The sequence below is a fragment of the Panthera tigris genome, chromosome A1 (assembly GCF_018350195.1).
Source record: "Panthera tigris isolate Pti1 chromosome A1, P.tigris_Pti1_mat1.1, whole genome shotgun sequence".
NCBI classification, from domain to species: domain Eukaryota; kingdom Metazoa; phylum Chordata; class Mammalia; order Carnivora; family Felidae; genus Panthera; species Panthera tigris.
The window spans coordinates 52,871,258-52,889,027 of record NC_056660.1 but is presented as its reverse complement, the minus strand read 5'-3'; the positions used below and the strand labels follow the sequence as shown (position 1 = coordinate 52,889,027).

Sequence of the window (17,770 nt, the reverse complement as noted above, 5' to 3'; positions counted from 1 at the left end):
GCTCTCTCTCCACCCACATGTAGAAAAGAGACCATGTGAGACACAGCAAGACAGCCGTCCACAGCCAAGAAGAGGACCCCTCACCAGAAACCAAAATTTCCAGCACTTTGATCTTGGACTTCTAGCCTCCAGAACTGTGAGAAAATAAATTTCCACTGTTTAAGCCACCCAGATGGTGGTATTAGCTCTAAGAGACTAATACATAACTTTATCCATCTGTAAATGATTTAAGCACTAGGAAAAAAACAAAGTTGGTGACTACTTGAGTGTAGACAGATTCACTTTTTAAAAAAAATTTTTGAATGTTTATTTTATTTTTGAGACAGAGAGAGCATAAGCAGGGTAGGGGCAGAGAGAGGCAAAGACAGAGGATCTATAGAGGGCTCCGTGCTGACAGTAGAAAGCCCGACGCAGGGCTTGAACTCACGAACCACAGGATCATGACCTGAGCTGAAGTGGGATGCTTAACCAACTGGGCCACCCAGGGGCCCCAACAGATTCACCTTTTATGGCCTTGGCCTATAAGATAGCAAGTAAAGCTGAACAGGTCTTAAAACACAGAAAGGGCAGAAGCATTGAATTCTGAATCCTCTATGACATGTCTGAATTGGCAAAAAAGAAAATAAATGTATGCTAAACCTTAAGTGTGTAAAATCCATAAAAGAAACATGTAGTAGAGGCAGGTGAATGTAATATGCCTAGGGAAAAAGACAGGAACACTTTTCTTTCAGCTTTACTTCATTTGTGCCATGTTTCCCTGGAAACTTAGGACAAAGCTTAAAAGGCATAGGGCACCTAGTTGCCACACAGTCAAGGCCCAACATGGAATCCAAAGAAGGAACAGACTTCCAAAACCTATATTCCTTAGAAAAAATAAAACTGGGGGGAGCGAGCAGCTGCAAAGCAGGGCAATTAAGAAAAGTTGGTAAAGAATGCCAAGTGTTGCTCCAATTACATTCTCCACAGTCACGTTCACAGTGCCTTCTTTCTATGAAAGTGAGTCAGACAGGTTAATGACATTTGAAAGAAGGCTGCCAATTAGTTTAAATCATGTAAAAGGTGAATTCTCAATTAAGGATGTGGAAGGAGAACATTACTACGAACTACCTTCACCCAACAGCACTCTATAATTTATGACATTTCACATATTTTAACTTATTTGATCTTCTCATTAGCCTTTTAAGAAGGGCAAAGTCAGAATTAATTCCATTCTACAGAAGGACAAATTGAGACCTAGAACAGCAAAGTGCCACATAAACTCACAAAGCAAGTAAGAGGTATAGGTAGGATAGGCACATCCAAGCCTTTCATGTCTTCTATGCAGTGATCTCTTTCTTACATATACCTCCCATCTACAGAAAGAGGGTAGCAGAACAGCCTAGAAAGCAATATTGTACACTACAGTTATCCATTAATAAGACTTTACTTTAAAATTTTCAAAAGCCACAAGACACTTATTAATTACAAAAGGAAAAAACAGTGAAGAAAGCTAGCAGATACCACCTTAACCTGATGAGAACTGACATCACCAGTAAAAAGACATAACTGGATCACTGCCTCCTGATACGATGCACTGAGAAGGACACATCATATCTATGGTATTTGTGTAGCAACTGGGCAAATGCTTTAATCATATCACTTCTAAGCCTCACAAAAATCATGAAACGCAGCTGTTACCAGCCCATTATGAAGAAACTAATGCTCAAAATTATTTAAAATTTAAAGTTAGAACACTGATATAAGTAAGACCCAAACTCGATTTTTTGTTTTCAAAGCTCTTTCCATGTAGTAACAAGCTCTCATTTAGTAAAGTTACAAAATGTTCACACCACAGAGATCACTACAGTAAGTATAAAAGGTAGGAATAAACCCTAGAAGTAAAGTTTTCTAAACAGAGTCCATTCCATTTTTAAGCACTAAAGTTCAAGGTCATTTCCAGACTATCAATTATCCAATGAATTCAATCAATAATTTCTAGCTTTTAACTAATGACTGACTTTCATTCCATTGTCTTAAGAAGTCTGTTAAACAAGCAAGTTAGGCATGTATGAGACATTTTGCTGTGACACTTCAAGGGATTATGAAAAGCAAAAATTATCAAGGGATACATACATTTCTTTCTCTACATTTTCTGAACATAAACATTCAATTATTTTACAAATTTATGTGTAAACTTTTTTTAGGATTACCTATGGTAAGAGACTGAAAAATGGATGTTGAAACAGAATAGGCAAGAATTAAGCCACCAAAGAGTTTTAACTGAAATATTCTTACTGATATTCACCGTAGTTTGTATTCACACAACTTTTATTACCTGAAATGCTTAAGCTATAAACCATATTAAAGAAAATCTATTTCTGACAACCAACAAGTGTGGTGAGGATGTGGAAAAAAAGGAACCATCACACACTGCTGGTAGGAATGCAAACTGGTGCAGCCACTGTAGAAAACTCTACGGAAGTCCCTCAGAAAGTGAGAACTGAAGTATCCTATGATCCAGTAATCACACTACTGAGTACGTACCCAAAGAATATAAAAACACTAATTCAAAAGGATATATGCACCCCTATGTTTATTTCAGCATTATTTACAATAGCCAAATTATGAAAAACAGCCCAAGTGTCTACCGATAGATGAATGAAGATGTGATGTGTATACACACACACACACACACACACACACACACACACACACACACAGAGTAATATTATTCAGCCATTAAAAAAAAATGAAATCTCAGGGCACCTGGGTGGCTCAGTCAGTTGAATGTTCGACTTTGCCTCAGGTCATGATCTCACAGTTTATGGGTTTGAGCCCTGCATTGGGCTCTGTGACAACAGCTCAGAGCCTGAAGCCTGCTTCGGATTCTGTGTCTTCTTCACTTTCTGCCCCTCCCCTGCTTGCACTCTCTCTGTTTCTCAAAACTGAATAAACGTAAAAAAAAACTAAAAAAAAAAAAAGAAATATTGCCATTTGCAACAACAAGGATGGAGCTAGAGAGTATAATGCTAGGTGAAATAAGAGAAAGACAAATATCATATGATTACGCTCATGTGGAATTTAGGAAACAAAGGCAAGCAAACAAAAAAAAAAGAGAGAGAAACAAACCAAGAAACAGACTCTTAACTATAGAGAACAAGCTGATGGTTACCAGACAGGAGGCGGTGGGGGAGGGGAATGGGTGAAATAAGTGATGGGAATTAAAGAAGATACTTATGATGAATACTGAAAATATACAGAACTGCTGAATCACTATATTGTACACTTGAAACTATTATAACACTATGTTAACTGTACTGAAATTAAAATGAAAAATTTTTAAAAATTAAAAAAAATCTATTTCTGAACCACAGAAATAGAAAATAGAACAGAATCTAGACAATAGCTACTATTAGATAGTGGAAGCATGAAAAATATACCAAGTTGCAATTTGAAGAACAGCCACTAGATGGTAGTGATCACAAATAAATCTATGCTCATCAAAGCAAATAAACTCAAACACTGGCCTACAGTCTACCACAAAAAAATATATTAGGAAATGAAGTCTGAAAATAATATATATTTTTACTCTTATAATATTGGTGCAGTACTTATAGAATGGGATGCATAAAAAAATAAGGTGTAGAGGCATTAGTAAAAATGCAGTAAAAGTAGGTGATTTACACTAAATACATTAAATATATTTATATTAAATTATATACCACCACAGGCCAAATAAGGTCAACCACGTGTCTAGGTTACCAAACACAACACTGTTTAATCAAAAAAAATGTTTTCAAATCTAAAAAAAAATAAAGGTTAAAAAGACAGCAGGGTTAAGTGAAATTGAGAAATAGAGAAATAATCACAAGCTCGGGGTCAAATAACTAGATGGTATTAAATCACATTTTTATTCCTAAGAAACAGGTCTTTATACTAAAAATAGCGCAATTAATTTAAATTCTCTTTTTCAATTAAGATTTTTAAAAGCTATAACCATTAGAGGAATTAATATTTACGCTCTTAGCAAAATATGTGGAAGACTTGATAATAAAGGCTTACTAGTTAAACTAAAACTAAGAAAAAAGCCAGTTTACTAGACTGACAGCACAAGACAGTAGTTATCTGTAGCCAAAGTGTTCCTTTCTACTATACCCAACATTGTATCTAATTACAAACTTTAACTAAAACCACAAGATTTAAATATTGCATATACATTAGCTGGCTGTGAAGCAGAACATAAGGTACTAAATTTGAAGAGAAAACGTAACTATCTTCCCACTCACCTACCATTTCTGAGTGGTTATCTACTTCTATTCTTCAGCAGGTGAAATGAAAGCAAGCAAGCAAGAAACCATTTCAAAATGGAAGATTAGTGATTTCCCAGACTCAAAAGTAACTCAAGAAGAATTTTCTATTTTTAAATTTGAATGTGATACTTTAAATAAGTAAAATATTCCTCAGTTTTATTATCAAAATAAACATTATACTTAAAATGAATGAAATAAGCATTCTGTGAAAGCTTGGTCATTTAACCAGGTTGAGGGCAGAAATTCACCATATCCTAGTCTAAGAAATTTACTTACATGCATATTGGGTTTCTAAAACTTAATTTTAGCAATTAAACAATTCAGGTGTCATAACATTATGTACTGAGTATACTATATGCCAATCCCTGTATTAGGAATTTAAATAATAACTATAACACAGTCTTCCCTCAAAGTATAAAGTATACTTTATAAGTTCAGATATTAAACTAAGAATTCTGCAACATGTTAAAAAAAAATCTTACTTAGGTTTCTGGTCTTCTAATCACTTACCATTCCCCCAAAGAAGACATACTTGCTTTCTTTTGTGTCTCAAATCACATTATTCCAGTTGCCCAAAATATTTCCTTTTCCAACCCTTCTTTCGTGCCTTATAAAGACGCTCAAATGGAAGTCCTTTGCCCCACAAGCAGAAGTTAATAGTTTCATTCTGCCTGGTCCTACATCACTGCATGGACATGCAACATTTTTCATGCAAAAACATATTTAGCTTAAATATGCTTATATAACTCTATACAGTCAGTATCTAGCATAATGATTGCAATACACAGTTGTGTTTAATAAATTCTAGGATTTTTATGGTCTCACATGATCACATATCAGAAACAATTTATATTTTACACTAATTAGACACACTTTAACAGTATTTGCCTTTCTTCACTATCTATGTTACTTTAAATACACATGTAGCCAGTATACCCAAAGAAACAATGTGGAAATGAAAAATCACTTACTGAAAAACGCCAGCATAAAAATTCCATCATTACCCACTCGGAGCTGGTCTGCATCACTAAAGTCATCTCTTGGTTGACACTCTTCCTCCTGAATCTGTAAAACATGTAACATTAGAATAGCACACTAAAAACCAATTACAACTTTATTATCTTAAGTATAAAGATAAAAATTTAAATAAAATCAAATGTCCTCAATTTGTTGTATAGACAAAATGATACAGAGAATACAATATCTGGCACAAAGTAATCAAAAACATTAGCAAGAATTAATTTTTCATGGGCACCCTTAAAAAGGGTTAAACAAAAAAGATAAAAACTAAACACTGGATTAATGAAAATGATGCGAAGAAAGATGTGACTGACACTGTGCATTTGCATCCAATGGGAAAGAGGAATTTTCATGATCATTGGTGGAGTCTAAATTATATGACCTCTATGGGTGGCAACTTGGCAATATTTATCAAAAATAAAAATGTAACCTACAACTATATGGTCAATTAATCTTCAACAAAACAGGAAAGAATATCCAGTGGCAAAAAGACAGTCTCTTTAACAAATGCTGTTGGGAAAACTGGACAGCAACATGCAGAAGAATGAAACTGGACCACTTTCCTATACCATACACAACAATAATTCAAAATGGATGAAAGACCTAAATATGAGACCCAAAATCATTAAAATCCTAGAGGAAAATCCAGGCAGTAACCTCTTTGACATTAGCCGTAGCAACTTCTTACTAGATACATCTCTCCGGAGGCAAGGGAAACAAAAGAGAAAATAAACTATTGGGACTTGATCAAAATAAAAAGCTTCTGGGGCACCTGGGTGGCTCAGTCCGTTAAGCATCTGATGTCGGCTCCGGTCATGATCTCACAGTTCATGAGTTCGAGCCCCAGGTAAGGCTCTGTGCTGACAGCTCAGAGCCTGGAGCCTGTTTCGAATTCTGTGTCTCCCTCTCTCTGCCCCTCCCCCACTCATATTCTGTCTCTCTCTCAAAAATAAACATTAAAAAAATTTTTTTAAGTAAGTAAATAGGGGCGGCTAGGTGGCTCAGTCAGTTTAGCATCCCACTTTGGCTCGGGTCATGATCTTGTGGCTCATAAGTTCAAGCCCCACATCCAGCTCTGTGCTGACAGCTTGGAGCCTGAAGCCTGCTTCGGATTCTGTGTCTCCCTCTCTCTCCCCCTCTCCCCTGCTTGCGCTCTCTCTCTCTCTCTCTCAAAAATAAATAAGTAAATAAATAAATAAACAAACAAACAGCTTCTGCACAGTGAAGGAAACAAAACTAAAAGGCAAACTATGGAATGGAGAAGATATCTGCAAAAGACATATCTAAAAAAGGGTTAGTATCCAAAATGTATGAAGAACTTATAAAACTCAACACCCAAAAAATGAATAATCCAATTAAAAGGTGGGCAGAAGGCATGAATAGATTTTTTTTCCAAAGAAGACATCTAGATGGCCAACAGACACAAGAAAGTACTCACCATACTTCAACATCAGGGAAATGCAAATGAAAACTACAATGAGATACCACCTCACACCTGTCAGAATGGCTAAAATCAAAAACACAAGAAACAACAGGTGTTGGTGAGGATGTGGCAAAAACAGAACCCTCCTGCAGTGTTGGTGGAATGTAAACTGGTGCAGCTACTCCGGAAAACAGAATGGAGGAAGGTTCCTCAAAAAGTTAAAACAGAAATAACTCTTATGATCCAGCAACTGCCCTGCTAGGTATTTACCCAAAGAATACAAATATACTAATTCAAAGGGAGACACGCACCTCAGTGTTTATACTAGCATTATCTACAATAGCCATATTATGAAAACAGCCCAAGTGTCTGCTGATTGATGAATGGATAAAGAAGACATGGTACATACATACAATGAAATATTACTTGGCCATAAAAAAGAATGAAACCTTGCCATTTGCAATGATGTGGATGTGATGTGGAGCTAAAGACAGTATTTTGCTAAGCGCAGTCAGTCAAAAACAAATACCACATGATTTCACATATGTGAAATTTAAGAAACAAAACAAAGGATCATAGGGAGAAAGAGAGAAACCAAGAAACAGACTTAACTATAGAGAACTGATGGTTACCAGAGGGGCTGGGGATGGGTCAAAAAGGCGATAGGGATCAAGGACTGCACTTGTGATGAGCACTGGGTGTCATATGTAAGTGTTGAATCACTAAACTGTATACCTGAAACTAATATCACACTGTATGTTAACTGGAACTGAAATAAAAACTCTTAAAAAAGAAAAAAAAATTTACCCACACACCCTTTGACCCAGCATTCCACTTCTTGAAATACTCTGTACAAATTTACTTATTATATTCCCACTTATAAGAAATCATGTATTAAAGATAATTTGTTGCAGCAGTGTTAATAAGAGCAAAAGATCAGATACAATCTAAACGCCCACCAACAGTGGACTCTTGTCAGGAGACAATTCTTGATGAGTCCTTCATGTTTCTGATTGTCTTCCAGGTGGAGGCAATGGCTGCCCTTCTTCTGTACTATCTTTTCAAGGCTGTTTATATTGCAGACAGCTTTGGAAGAGAGAGCGTGTCATTCCCTAGGGCAGAGATGTGGGCATGTTTAGTGACCATTAAAAATACATCAGGTTCACTAAACCCAAGGTTCAACACTGTGTGTGGAAACATTACCCGGTCCTCTCTGTGTTTCTTAGTGGGAACTGAGGCTCAGGAGACTGGTCAAGAAAATGCTAATATATTCATGGCAGTCTCACTACATACACTGCCAAAAGAAAAAGACTTTCAGAACCATATTGCTCATTATTTGGGCCAAAAGATCCCTTAAGTACTCTGCAATCATATATCGTAGAAAATTCAGTGATTGGCAATGACTAAACACACAGTAAGATTTTGTATAATTTCAAGTGAATTCAAGAAATAAGCATTAAAACCCAGTGTAAGCCCCTCCAAACCAGTCAGTATGATAGCAAGAATATAAACATTTCATATTTTTTCTAAATATCAGTCCAGATATTTTTATCACACATCATTTGTAAAAAGAAAACATATATGCAAAGATACCTTTACGACATTAACAATGTAAAACATAGACACATCAACACACATTTCAAAATAATCTGATAACTTTACCAGAGAGGAATGACCACTAAATTACAGTAGCATAATTGATTCCATGGAATTTCACTCAACCACTAAAATAACAGAGAAACATTTATATAAAATGCTTAAAAAATAAAAGAAACTCTGTGATAATTTCAACTACATTAAACACAGCTTTATAAATCCCAAAACTGGTAAAAGACACCAATATATTTTAAAATGAAAAGCTGTAAGAGAACAAGTGTGGTATTTTCTTCTTCCTAATTTTTCTCTTCATTGCTAATTTTTAAAAAGTATTCAACTTAATAAACTGTAATTTATTAAATACCAAGTATGTGCCAGATAATAGCGAGGTGCTAGAAATGTAACCACGAGGTCCTCGTCCTGGAGTTGCTCACAATTTATAAAGTGTTAGTTTTTGTGTCAAAAGACAAGTTACTGACAAACTTTAAAATAAGGTACAAAAAACCAAACACTGCTCACTATTAGGTTGTAAGATAAGACTACCTGGTGAACAAGCCATGTTCTAAAAGCTTTTCCTCACAGAGAGCAAGACAAGGCTTGCTTCTTTCTTTGGAGAGTTCTACCCTACTGTGTGCAAGTTAGGGCAATAGAGGTCCCAAACTTGCTTAACATCCTTTTAAGGACCTCTGCCATTTCCAACGTCTCTAGAGAGACACTCCCTGAGAAAAGGAGTCCTTCTGGTTCACGGAGAGTGCATGCATGTATACAATGCATGGACAACCACATATGTGCCAGGCAACCTAGAGTTGATTTTGATAGAAACTCCACACTCTATACAGATCTATGCTCCTTCTCTATGATTCTCTCCTCCAAGCATCAAAAAACCCTTATTGACTGAGCTGTATTTATGCCACGGTCTTAACAAAGACTTGCTTTCCCCCTCAGAGGGAAAAGGCATAAATAATAAATTTGAGGCTTGCTGTTTTTACTTATGTGCCCAAAGCTATTTATGTTGACATTTAACTGTGTGTTGGAGTACAGGAGTGGGAGCAGGCATGGAAAGTGCTGTACTGATAAAAGAAACCCATCCAGGAGAAAACACTCACCTATCAAATACTCTACTTGCTGGGCTCTGGCCTGATGGCAGGAGAACGCTGTACACAAAAACTCCTTTCTCTCCCTTTATGCCTCACCTCATTCTAGCTTTCTGTGTAAACATAAATTTGGGTGTCTTTTCCTGAAAAAAAATGGGATGAATCTAGGACTCTGAAATGGTACTCATCTCTAACGTCTAAAGCAAGAAAAAAGGGCAACAAACTCTAGCCCGGCTTGCAGCCATGCTGAAATGAAATAACTTCCATCTTTTACTGGACTGTAAAATAGCACACATGCATCTTGTTGACTGTCCACTACTGAGATAGTCACTCCTTTACCAGAAAAAGGAAGTAGCATCCATATGTATCACTGGCTCTCCTACTGAGACAGTAAGGGGAGAAGGGGCAGGTGGAATCCTTGACCATCATTCTAAAATTCTAGTGTGGGATGTGTTAAAACACCAAAAAATATTAAAAAGTTGGTTGACAAACATAATTTGGAGGCCTTGTGATGTTATTTCTCTGTGTTTTTTAACCTACACTGAGTTCATTCAGAGTCACTAGACTGGCTATACTAATATACACAATTGAGTAGGGAAAAAAAAGATGCTTTATGATTGTAGTTAAGGACCACAAAATCCAAATTATATAAAGAAGGAAATAAGGATATCAACAGTGAAGAGGTCAATGGGATGCAGTAACTAGAGTGAGGGGGGTAAAAGTCAGCACGTGAGGGAAGACAAATCAAGACTTAAGAAACATACTGGTAAACATACTGTAGGGACTAGGATGTCCACAAACTAAGATGGAGTGTAGGAGGAAGACTGATATAGAAATAAACAGAAACAGAAACGGTGGAGAAGGTGGATTTAACTAGGAGAGTGCCAATTTCACCATAGCATGACAACACACATAAGTAGTAGTAGAGAAAATACTAAAAAACAATCTACATGCACAAACACTCTTAGAGAACTATTTCTGACAGACTGAATGTACTCAGAATTATTAAACGATATTCTCAAAAGGAAGCAATCAGACCGCCTTACTCTCTGAGCTGTTTCTGCTGCTGCAGCCGCCATGGCAGCAGCCTTGGCCTTCTCGGCTTCATCGTATGTAGGAAGGGAGGTAGCAACACTGTAGGGAGGTGGCACGGGATAAAACTCACTATAAACTTCTGAATCTGAAGAAAGGGATTAAAAAAGGACAACCATTAAAACAAACTATTTAATAAAATTTTTATAGTCAAAAACATAATTTAATAATTTACAACAGGCTACTAAAGACTATTACTGCTATTTGTAGTCTTATTTTATAAAGCTAGGTAGTATGTAAGTTACTAATTCAATCCTATGTGTTAGTTTAGTCCCATATCTATTATAAAGGGAAAAGACTCATAAATATCATCTAAAGGCTATTACAAAAAACAAAAATATCAAGAATGAAATCTGAAAATCTGTACAAGACAAGGGAGGTGAGAAAGTCATCACATATGAGCATCCATTCTACCTACTGCTATGCTCAAAGAATTTAATTTACTTGCTCATAATCTCATAGCCTAAAAGTAGAAGTATCAGGAATAATAACACTTGTATAGTACTCATTATTTAATATGCCACTTCTAAAGACATTAATCCTAGCAACTCTCAAGTTCAGAAAACTTAAGGAATTTGCCCAGTATTACACAACCAACAAGTGGCAGAGTCCAGGGATTTCCTAATTACCAATATTTGCTCTCATAACATGTGAGGTTCATTTTTTTTTTTACATGTCAGTTTTAGCAACTGTCCAAATCTCTTCAGCAAACTCAACATTTCTCTTTCCTAAAAAAGACTGGTGATTTTTAGTTCTTTTTTACTCCTCTCCCCCTCTTCTCATTTTTTTCCATATCTACCTAGTTTTTCAGAGTTTCTTTTTATGAAGAATTTTTCCATCCCCAATTTTTAGATGATTTTTAAAATATGATCTTTAGAAATATAACACAATAGCAAGGGGAGGGTGCTAATTTTACTTTTTTTTTTAAGTTTATTTATCTATTTGGAGAGTGACAGAGACAGAGCAAGTTGGGACAGAGACAGAGCAGAGAGAGAGAGAAGGAGAATCCCAAGCAGACTCCACACTGTCAGCACAGAACCTGATGCGGGGCTCGAACTCACGAACCTGTGAGATCATGACCTGAGCTGAAACCAAGAGTTGGACGCTTAAGCAAATGAGCCACCCAGGAGCCCCAAAGAGTGCTAATTTAGAAAAAAAAAACCTGCATCACTTATCACCAACTTCAGCAGTACAGGTAAAGCGATACATACAGGTTGATATACTGATTAGACTCATGCTAGCATCACTGCCAAGAAAATCAGACTCTCAAAGCTGTCCACACCCCAATGTCTGACATCACTTTCGTGATTTCCTCGATTATAAATACAGTATTTGCACATTTTCTATATCGGTTTATAATTTTCTCTATCAGAATTTCTTGCATTTCCACATGAAAACACATTTCACTCTAGCAATTCTTTTCCTTTTGTATTTTAATGTATACTCGTTTTAAAAGAAGTTTTTTAAATGCTATCAATAAGAGCTAAGGATATGAAGCTAGGCAATTTTTAATCCAATGACAGGTAATGCTAGTAGCAGCAGAACACTGAGCACCACCAAAATGGTACAAGGGTCATAAATCCTTAGAAATGACTTCTTATTCAGATGTAAAAACACCACACACAGTCAGGAAAATAGATTTCTTTAGTTCTGAAGCCTCGAATAGAAGCAAAATTTAAGTGAAAGCAATGTTATAAATTTTAAGGCAGTAACATTAAAATTATAAATTTAAAAACTGGAACAATGACATACATTACCCAAGAGGATGAGATCTTTTACATTAACAACAGATATGTAATTTTTGAAAAGTTTTAACTCCCGTGAAAGGCAAAATGAAACTAACAAATGCAATGTAAACTGGGAAAAAGCACTGCTATAGTTTTAACTTTCACTGGTTAATTTTACTTATTTTTTATCTGCCCTTTAAGGCGGCAGTTCTCAACCAGAAAATTTAAAGTCTGGAGAGCTCCAATCCTAGCTGCTCGTCTTAAGTTGTGTGACCTCAAGCAAATCACTTAAGCACTTTATGAAGCTCTACTTTCTCATCCATAAAACTGACTCAGCAAGGCTGTTACTTGCTGTTATATGACAGGATTTAAGAGTAGTCAAGAGGACTCTGTAAACTGTAAAGCATTATACAAATGTCAACTATTATTATTGATGGTGCTCAGATCTATAAAACCAGTCATAAAGTGACCTACTGAAGAACATAATCTCCACAGAAAACTCGTACTGTCCATGCTTAAAATTTAACAGTAAAAGGCTGAAGAAAAACACTATTGATGTTTTTCATTAAAGAGAAGCAAACTTCTAGAATTACTCAGTTCTTGTGCTCAATTACAGTCATGAATGGCCTTTTAGTACAAGTGTAAAAATAAGAGACCAGTAGTCATACAGATTATAAGAATAACTGAATACCTAGGTAGCAAGGACAACCTGTCTTACAATGGAAATTTATCCAATCTCTAAAAATGACATGATCTGTGTGGCACCTGGGTGGCTTAGCTGGTTAAGCATCTGACTCTTAATTTTTGGCTCAGGTCATGATCTCATGGCTGTGAGATCAAGCCCCATGTCAGGCTCCACACTAAGTGTGAAACCTGCTTGGGATTCTTTCTCCCTCTCTCTCTCTCTCTCTCTCTCTCTCTCTCTCTCTGCCTCTTCCCCACTAACACTGTCTCTCTCTCAAAATACATAAAAATTAAAAAAAAAAATGACATGCTCCATTATCAAAACTATTCTAGAGCATAGAAGAATGAGAAACTTCTCAATTCATGCTATGTTGCTTCCATACATAATATTAATACTAAAACCACAAAGACAGTACAAGGGTTAAAGATCCCACTAATAAAATTGCAAAACTTTTGGGAAAAAAAACATTAACAAATATAAATCCAGAATGGATTAGAATATGGTAACAATTTAGTCTATGAATGCAGAAATGAATTGGCTTAAAAAGAAATCTAGTAATAACATATTTCATTATGTCAAAAATTAAAGGAGAAAAAAACATAATTCTGTGATAAAGACCCAAAAAGATGACTTCAAGGTTTCTGGCCTAGTGGAGCCATTTACCGAAGTGAAGACGACTGACAAGGAAAAGGTTCAGTGATGGAGGAAGAAGCCATTGACAGTTTTAAAGGTACTGAAACCTCCTTTATCCTTTCAAACTCTTCCCATCAAGAGGTGGAGACTAATTGTCTTGAATAAAGACTAACCCCAGATATTCACTTCTAACAAATCAAATGTGGCAGACGTGACACTGTGTGACTTGAGTGGTAATGCCACAACAGGTGACACAGATTCTATTTGGCTTGTTCTTGGAACTCAGCCTCCATTCAGTGAGGAAGCCCAGGCCACAAGAGGTCACGTACAGGTGTTCTAGCCAACAGTCTCAGCGGAGGCCCCAGCGGAAGCTTGCATCAGCTGCCAAATATGTAAATAAGGAAGCCTCAAGATGACTCCAGCTCCAGGTCACCAAAAGATAATAATCACATGAGATCCTGGGAGACAATCGCATAACTGAGTCTAGCCCACCCCAAAAACCATGAGAACTGATAACACTAAATGACTGCTACTTTACTCTGTTTGGTTTGTGGTAGCTTGTTATACAGCCAGGCAATGGTGGCCACAAGAAAAAAACCTATAATTTCAATCTTAGCATTGTCCATCATTCAAACACAGGCAAAGCATCAGGAAAATAACTCCTTTTCTTTCTTCAAGACTACCATTAAATAGATTTGTTTTTCTTTTACCTAGACTAGAATAGCAAATTCACTGCACTATATTCTGGAAACTCGTAGAATAATCAAAAAAAAATTAGCCCAAAATAAATTTTAGCTAGCACCAATCCAGCTGTTAAATCCTATGGCCAAAGACACATAAAACTGACATAAATCAATATAAAAACTGTCCATCAAACTGGGCACTAAACAAGCACACTGATCAAATAAACATTATATACAAATAAAAGGAGTAAGCATTTACTTCTTTAGTAAATTAGTGAGAATACCTTCATAAGAAAATCATTTTCAGCAATTGCATAAAATTGTAAATGGAAAAAGTAAATGGTATGATCTTTTTACACACCCATATGGTCTAGATAAAATTTGTAGAAGCAGAAATGGTAACAAGATAAAGTTGGCAGAAGTTTGAGAAGTATTGATATTGATTACAGAATAAGAGACAAGAAAGATGAAATACTCTAGTGAAGGGTCTTCTAATATTAAAATGTTTCTTATAATAGATTTAAAAAGTGTTTCCTAAAGAATACATAAAATACGTAGAGGTTATTTACAATCGTATACGAAAGCATATTTAAAAATTTAAATATTTATTTTTGAGAGAGTGCAAGCAGGGGAGGGGCAGAGAAAGAAGAGGATAAAGGATCCAAACAAGCTCTGCACTGACAGCAGGGAGCTCCATGCAGGGCTCGAACTCACAAACTGTGAGATCATGACCTGAGCCAAAGTTGGACGCTCAACCAACTGAGCTACCCAGACGCCCCTAAAATTTTTTCAATTATATAATGATTAACTCCAAGAAACAACAAATGTTTGCAAGGATGTGCAGAAAAATAAACTCTCATGCACTGCTATAGGAATGCAAACTGGTGCAGCCACTGTGAAAAACAGTATGGAAGTTTAAAAAGTCAAAAATAGGGGGTGCCCGGGTGGCTCAGTCGGTTAAGTGTCTGACTTTGGCTCAGGTCATGATCTCATGGCTTGTGGGTTGGAGCCCTGCATCGGCCTCTGTGCTGACAGCTCAGAGCCTGGAGCCTGCTTCCGATTCTGTGTCTCCGTCTCTCTCTGTCCCTTCCCAACTCTCATGCGTGCTCTCTCACTTTCTCTCTAAAAACTAAATAAACATTAAAAAAACATTTTTTTAAGTCAAAAATAGAACTACCCTATGATCAAGTAATCGCACACTACTGGGTATTTACCCAAAGAACATGAAAACATTAATCTGAAAGGATATATGCACCCCTGTATTTATTGTAGCACTATTTACAATAGCCAAATAGCCAAATTATGGAAGAAGCCCTAGTGTCCACTGGTAGATGAAAGGATACAAAAGATATGGTGTGTATGTATATAGTGGAGTATTATTCAGCTTTTTAAAAAAAGAATGAAATCTTGCCATTTGCAACAACATGGATGGAGCTAGAGAGTATAATGCTAAGTGAAATAAGTCAGGGAAACACAAATACCATATGACTTTACTCATATGTGGAATTTAAGAAACAAAACAAATGAGCAAAGGAAAGAAAACAGAGACAAACCAAAAATGAGACTATTAACCAGAGACAACAAACAAATGGTTATCGGAAGGACATGAGCAAAGGGATGAGTGAAATAGGTGAAGGGGATTAAGAGTACACTTATCATGATGAGCACTGAAATGTACAGAACTGCTAAATTATTGTACACCTGAAACTAATATAACACTGTATGTTAACTGTACTGGAATAAAAGTAAAGAATAAAAAATAAATTATATAATGATTAGCTTAGCATTACTGGGAAAATACAAATTGTGGCCGGAGAAACTGAGGAGGGTATTTCTTTAGAATGACCTGAAAAGATAAGATGAACAGTAAGAAGCAGGAACCACTGTCGTATGCCCAGGAATTACTACCATATGTATGTGATAACATTATGTGCACCCTTCACCTCCGTTCACACATACCACATTCCTGCTCACACTCAGCATCAATAGTACCTTGTTTTACAACTATGTAAGTAGATATACACAAACACAAATATATAAAAATATGTTGTGTACATACAATGTATTTATTTCTTCCAAAAGCAATATGCTACTCTGTTGGAAATAGTAATAAGCATAAGCAGGTTTATACTTATAATTTTTTTGAAAACAACAAGAATATGAGGCAAGTAATATATGAGTAAAAATTTTACAAACTATCCTTGGGAAAACCTTTTTTTAAAAAATCATAAAACCAGGAAGCCTCTTAATAGACTCGATAATTACACAAAACCATACTGGTTAAAAAAAAAGAGAGAGATATTAAAAATATTACTTGTCGTTTCAAACTAGAAACAATACCTGAAGTTGTAGGTACTTCCACAGTAATACTGCTATAAGGTGGAGGAGAAGAGTCAGTTTCAAGTACTGATGCAGAAGGAGCAGTCTGCGGTGTTGAGTTTGAAGTCGATGGTTGCTCTACAGCAGACGACTCTGAATTATCCTCTTCATTGTGAAGCTAAGAGAACAAGGAAAAAGAAAACAATAATGTAATTCTCATTATTATTTTTAAAAAATTTAAGCTGATTTTCAAAGACTGTTTTAGGCAAAGGATCACTTTTTAGCTAAAAACAAAGAAAAATAGCATTTAAAAAGATGAACAAAATTTGTAAGAGATCTAAGCAGTCATTAAAAAATTGTATTTTTGGTAGTTTCTTTACAATAAAATTGAGGTTCAAATTAAGCATTTGTAAAGAAAAAAAATCATGACTAAAATACATTCAAATCCATTCAATCCTACAGTTAATATCATCTACCATGTATTAATCGCTACAAAGAAAACAACTAATACAACCACAATACCATTTCTATTACACTAGCATCTAGGATAACTGAAATGTAACCTGAATTAATAAAATGAAATAATAATATATAAACATTTCAAAAATGCAGAATACTCTAAGGAGGTCTTCTCAAGTACCAGAAGAATTACTTATCAAGCAATATGAACCAATGTGTATATAAAATCTTGGAAGACGCTCCTCAACACAACAAACGTACTAAAAGCTCAGAATTGCAAAATAATACGTTGGATCTGTATTTAACTCATTTAATCCTCACCACATATCTATGAAATAGTATTATCCCCATTTGACAGATTAAAATGGGGGAAGGGAACAACACTGAAAGGGCTAGAGTAACTTGCTAGACATCACAACAGCCAGGACGGGTAAGGCCAGGACTCAAACCTGAGCAGCAGGGCTGCAGACTTCTTACTTCATTTACAAGTAACCTTTTAAAAAGTCTTTTAAAAACTTTAAATTTGTTAGGAGGTGATGGTAATGACATACAAACTAATTCGAGGTCAACCAAAAGCATCAGTATCTAAAAAGTGACTCACCAAAAAGGTACTATAATTGATCCTTATATTTGCAAAAGAGTTCTTATTAACTATTTAAAAGAATTTTAATATAATTTATTGTCAAGTTAGCTTACAGTATATACAGTGTGCTCTTGGTTTTGGGGGTAGAATCCCAAGATTCTTTGCCT

General features: G+C 35.8%; 1 protein-coding gene across 4 annotated transcripts in view; it reads right to left on the bottom strand.

Annotated features, from left to right (window-relative positions):
* Nucleotides 1-17,770, bottom strand: part of NDFIP2 (Nedd4 family interacting protein 2) — a 65,212-nt gene that overhangs the window by 14,351 nt on the left and 33,091 nt on the right. For all 4 annotated transcript variants that reach the window (XR_006214790.1, XM_042978980.1, XM_042978987.1 and 1 more), the window contains 3 exons: nt 16,583-16,739; nt 10,469-10,602; nt 5,261-5,354 (listed from right to left, as the gene is read on the bottom strand). Coding sequence is in view for 3 of the 4 variants with exons in the window: in XM_042978980.1 (XP_042834914.1) it covers nt 5,261-5,354; nt 10,469-10,602; nt 16,583-16,739 (385 nt within the window). In the remaining variant the exon portion in view is untranslated. The remainder of the gene's footprint in view (nt 1-5,260; nt 5,355-10,468; nt 10,603-16,582; nt 16,740-17,770) is intronic.